Genomic DNA, 3,217 nt, shown 5'->3' on the forward strand with positions numbered 1-3,217 from the left:
GGGTTTTGACATCACCAAATAAGCCACCAGGTCACTCACTGGCTAATGTCTTGTAAAAAAGCCTTCCAGTCTCTCAAGGTCAAGCTGTGAAAGCACCTTTTGGCACTGCGCCGAAAGCGGTTACACTGCGAGCGGCTGGAGAAGCTTCTGTCCCCAGCCATGGGGTGGCTTTGGCAACAGCCCTCTGCTCTCACCGCCGCGTGCCGACAGCACCTTATGGAACAACAACAACAAAACATAATTAAAACAGTTATTTTCCTTGACAAAACCCAGTCAGTCATCAAGGATTAGGAGGTTACAGTCTCCACAACCATATCAGTAGGCTCATCCGTTTCCAGCACGGACAGCACTGACTCCTTGATGTCCTCTGAGGTTATCACGAGCTGGTGAACCTCAGCGACCTCTTCGAGCACCATCAGCTCCGCTCCGTTGGGCTGCTGCCTCACCATGGTTGCCAGCTTCAGCCGGTACTCCTCTGCCTCTTGCTCTTTCTTTTGGAGCTGACTGCGATATTCCTGAGCTTGCCTGTTGGCCTCTTGCAACTGCTGCTGTAGAACTTCCCTCTCAGCGCTGTCCTACAGAGAACACAGGGGTGAGAGAGCTCACGACGGAGGCTCAACTCGCGACACGAAGGAAACGGGGTGCACGAGAGCTCCAACAAAAGCCAAACGCTCCAAGGATCATAGAATGGTTTGGATTGGAAGGGACCTTAGAGATCCCCCAGTTCCAACCCCCCTGCCAGCAGCAGGGACACCTTCCACTAGACCAGGTTGCTCAAAGCCTCATCCAGCCTGGCCGAGAACACTTCCAGGGAGGGAGTATCTACAACTTCCTTGGGCAACCCAAATCCGCTTGGGTTGAGTTCTTGCTCAACTGGTTTGCTCATCACAGGTTACCAGAGGCAACTGGGACACGGGGCAGCACAAACTGGGTGGCTGGTGTCCCCACAGTGTGCAAAGGTGGGCTGGGAAGTTACGTGTCAACTCAGCAGGATGAATTTCAATGGTTAGAAGCAGGGGTAACGTGTCAACTCATCGCGATGAATTTCAAAGGTTAGAAGCAGGGGTAAGGTGTCAACTCACCATGGTGAATTTCAAGGGTTAGAAGCAGGGGTAACCAAGACACAAGAAAAATAAAGAGTTGTTAGTGCTGAAAAGTTGAGAGGCAATCAAAGAAAAACGTTTGTCCTCCCAGCAGCGATGGGAGAGTCATTCCCGCTGCTTTGTGAAGAGCTGAGACTTGGCTCACACCCAGCCCCGTGTTGTGCTTCTTCAGGAAATCCTAAATCATCTCTGTAAATGATCACAATTCATCTAAAAACCCTGAGCTTCAGCTTCAGCACAGGCAAAACGGCACCAAGGGACCGAGCTGCCTCATTTCCTCCTACCTACACCCGCCTGAGCATCGCTGCTCTCAACCGCTTGTGTGTTCACTGCTGACGCAGGAGCACGTGGGGGAAGAGCAGGGAACCACCCGGCAGAGCTGGTCACAGAGACGTCCCCGGGCTCAGCCAAGCTGGGTGCAGCTCAATTCTCTTCTGGCTTTGGCAGACCAGGAGCCCAACACCCTCAGCACAGCAGAGAAACATGCAGGAGACGACGGCAATCAGAAGTAACAAGCAGGAGTATCTACCTGGTCTTCCTCTGAGTCATCTACATTTTGTTCCACTTTTTGCTTCTTGGGCAGTTGCTTTTCTTCCTCTTCTGCCTCATCTCCGTCTTCAATAACAGTCTCTTCCACAACTTGACCACCAGGTACAGTTAAAACTGACAAATTAAAAAGGTGACAAATTATACAGTGCAAGACATGCTTTAGCACAGGTATTTCCCCAAAGACTTCTCTGAAGTCAGAACATCAGAGTGATTCTGGAGAGAAAAAAAATAAAGGAGACCTGTGGATCAGCAATACCAAAGTCTTCCTGGAGAGGAGAGGAACTCTGGGCCGGGTTTCCAGTTCTCTTTATTCAGGCCTCTGAAATACCCGAGTTCTTCACCACAACGGGGCTGACAGAATCCAAACTCAAAAGCTTTGTATCTTAAAAAACACGTGAGGCAAAAGCCACCAACCATTCTGATGCCTCAGTAATGCCCTTAGCAGCTGAGACGGGCTAAGCAACAGGAACAGAAAGCTCTCCTCAAAAATTTCCAGTTCACAGTCCCCGTGGCTGAGCTCGGAATCAGCTTTAAGGCGCGTGCAAGAGCTGCAGATACTCTGGAGAATAAACTCGTTTTAAATCTGCAAACATGGGTTTGCACTTTGGGAAGCCAGTAGTAAGAATTCATCCAACCCAGGAGGAGAAACACACCACGTGAGCTACTGAAGGTAGCGTGACCTTAAACAGTTCTCCCTTTGTCTTCCTTAGGCTGAGAACGGGTTACAAGCCTGGAATTTTTGGTAAGTAATTTGGCAAATAATTCTGAATAATTAACAGCTTTAGAAAACTGCTTTTTTCACTCGCGAAATCTGTGCCCCATCTCACATTGGAACACTGGATGCAAGTTCCAGGAGAGCTGCTTTGCTTCCTAATCCTCTTTTTTCTGCACCAACTTTAATCCAAATCATCGAGTACCCCTAGGAGATGCCAAAGGAATTGTTGGTACATCCCTTGAGGAAACACAAATTCACTGCAGAGCACCTCGGAGCTCTGTCCTGCTTTACTGAACACAATTTACATTTGCCTTGTAAAACCCAGAGATACGTTGTCCTAGGCAAAGAACGAGAGTTATGGCAAGAAAAGCTGTACTTAGGCTGATATTAACAGCCTAATTCTAAGTTTTCCAGGAACAATCAGTGATGGCTGAAGGTTAACAGGTTGCCATTTCATCTGGAGCCATTTCATTTACTCCCAGATGGGGAAGTTTGCCACAAGATAAAGGAATTGTCTTTGCCAGGCTACTAAAGAGACAACGTTGGCACTCCTCCTCTCCAGACATTCTACTGAAGGTGTTTGGTTTTAATGCAAAGACCAAAATATTAACGTGTAGCAGCGTGAATTAAGCTATTGACAAGCCACTGTCTGACACAAGTCACACTCACAGACATTTTAACCTCCTGGAGCCCAGCAAGCGTGGATCTGTCACAGCACAGAGCCCACCAGCCAGATCACAGTGTGGATCTGTCCCAGCACAGAGCCCACCAGCCAGATCACAGTGTGGATCTGTCCCAGCACAGAGCCCAACAGCCAGATCACACAGTGCATCTGTCCCACCACAGAGAC

The 3,217-nt window shown here is 48.9% G+C and overlaps 1 protein-coding gene across 1 annotated transcript in view; it reads right to left on the reverse strand.

The window, feature by feature from the left end:
• Window positions 1-287: 287 nt before the first annotated feature.
• The window catches only part of GABPB2 (GA binding protein transcription factor subunit beta 2), a gene marked incomplete at its 5' end in the record, with an annotated part of 8,777 nt that continues 5,847 nt past the window's right edge, over window positions 288-3,217 (reverse strand). The window contains 2 exons of the mRNA XM_010171896.2: window positions 288-575; window positions 1,633-1,766. Of these exons, the coding sequence (XP_010170198.2) occupies window positions 288-575; window positions 1,633-1,766 (422 nt within the window). The remainder of the gene's footprint in view (window positions 576-1,632; window positions 1,767-3,217) is intronic.

This window comes from Antrostomus carolinensis, unplaced genomic scaffold (genome assembly GCF_000700745.2).
Source record: "Antrostomus carolinensis isolate BGI_N321 unplaced genomic scaffold, ASM70074v2 scaffold45400, whole genome shotgun sequence".
Taxonomy (NCBI): domain Eukaryota; kingdom Metazoa; phylum Chordata; class Aves; order Caprimulgiformes; family Caprimulgidae; genus Antrostomus; species Antrostomus carolinensis.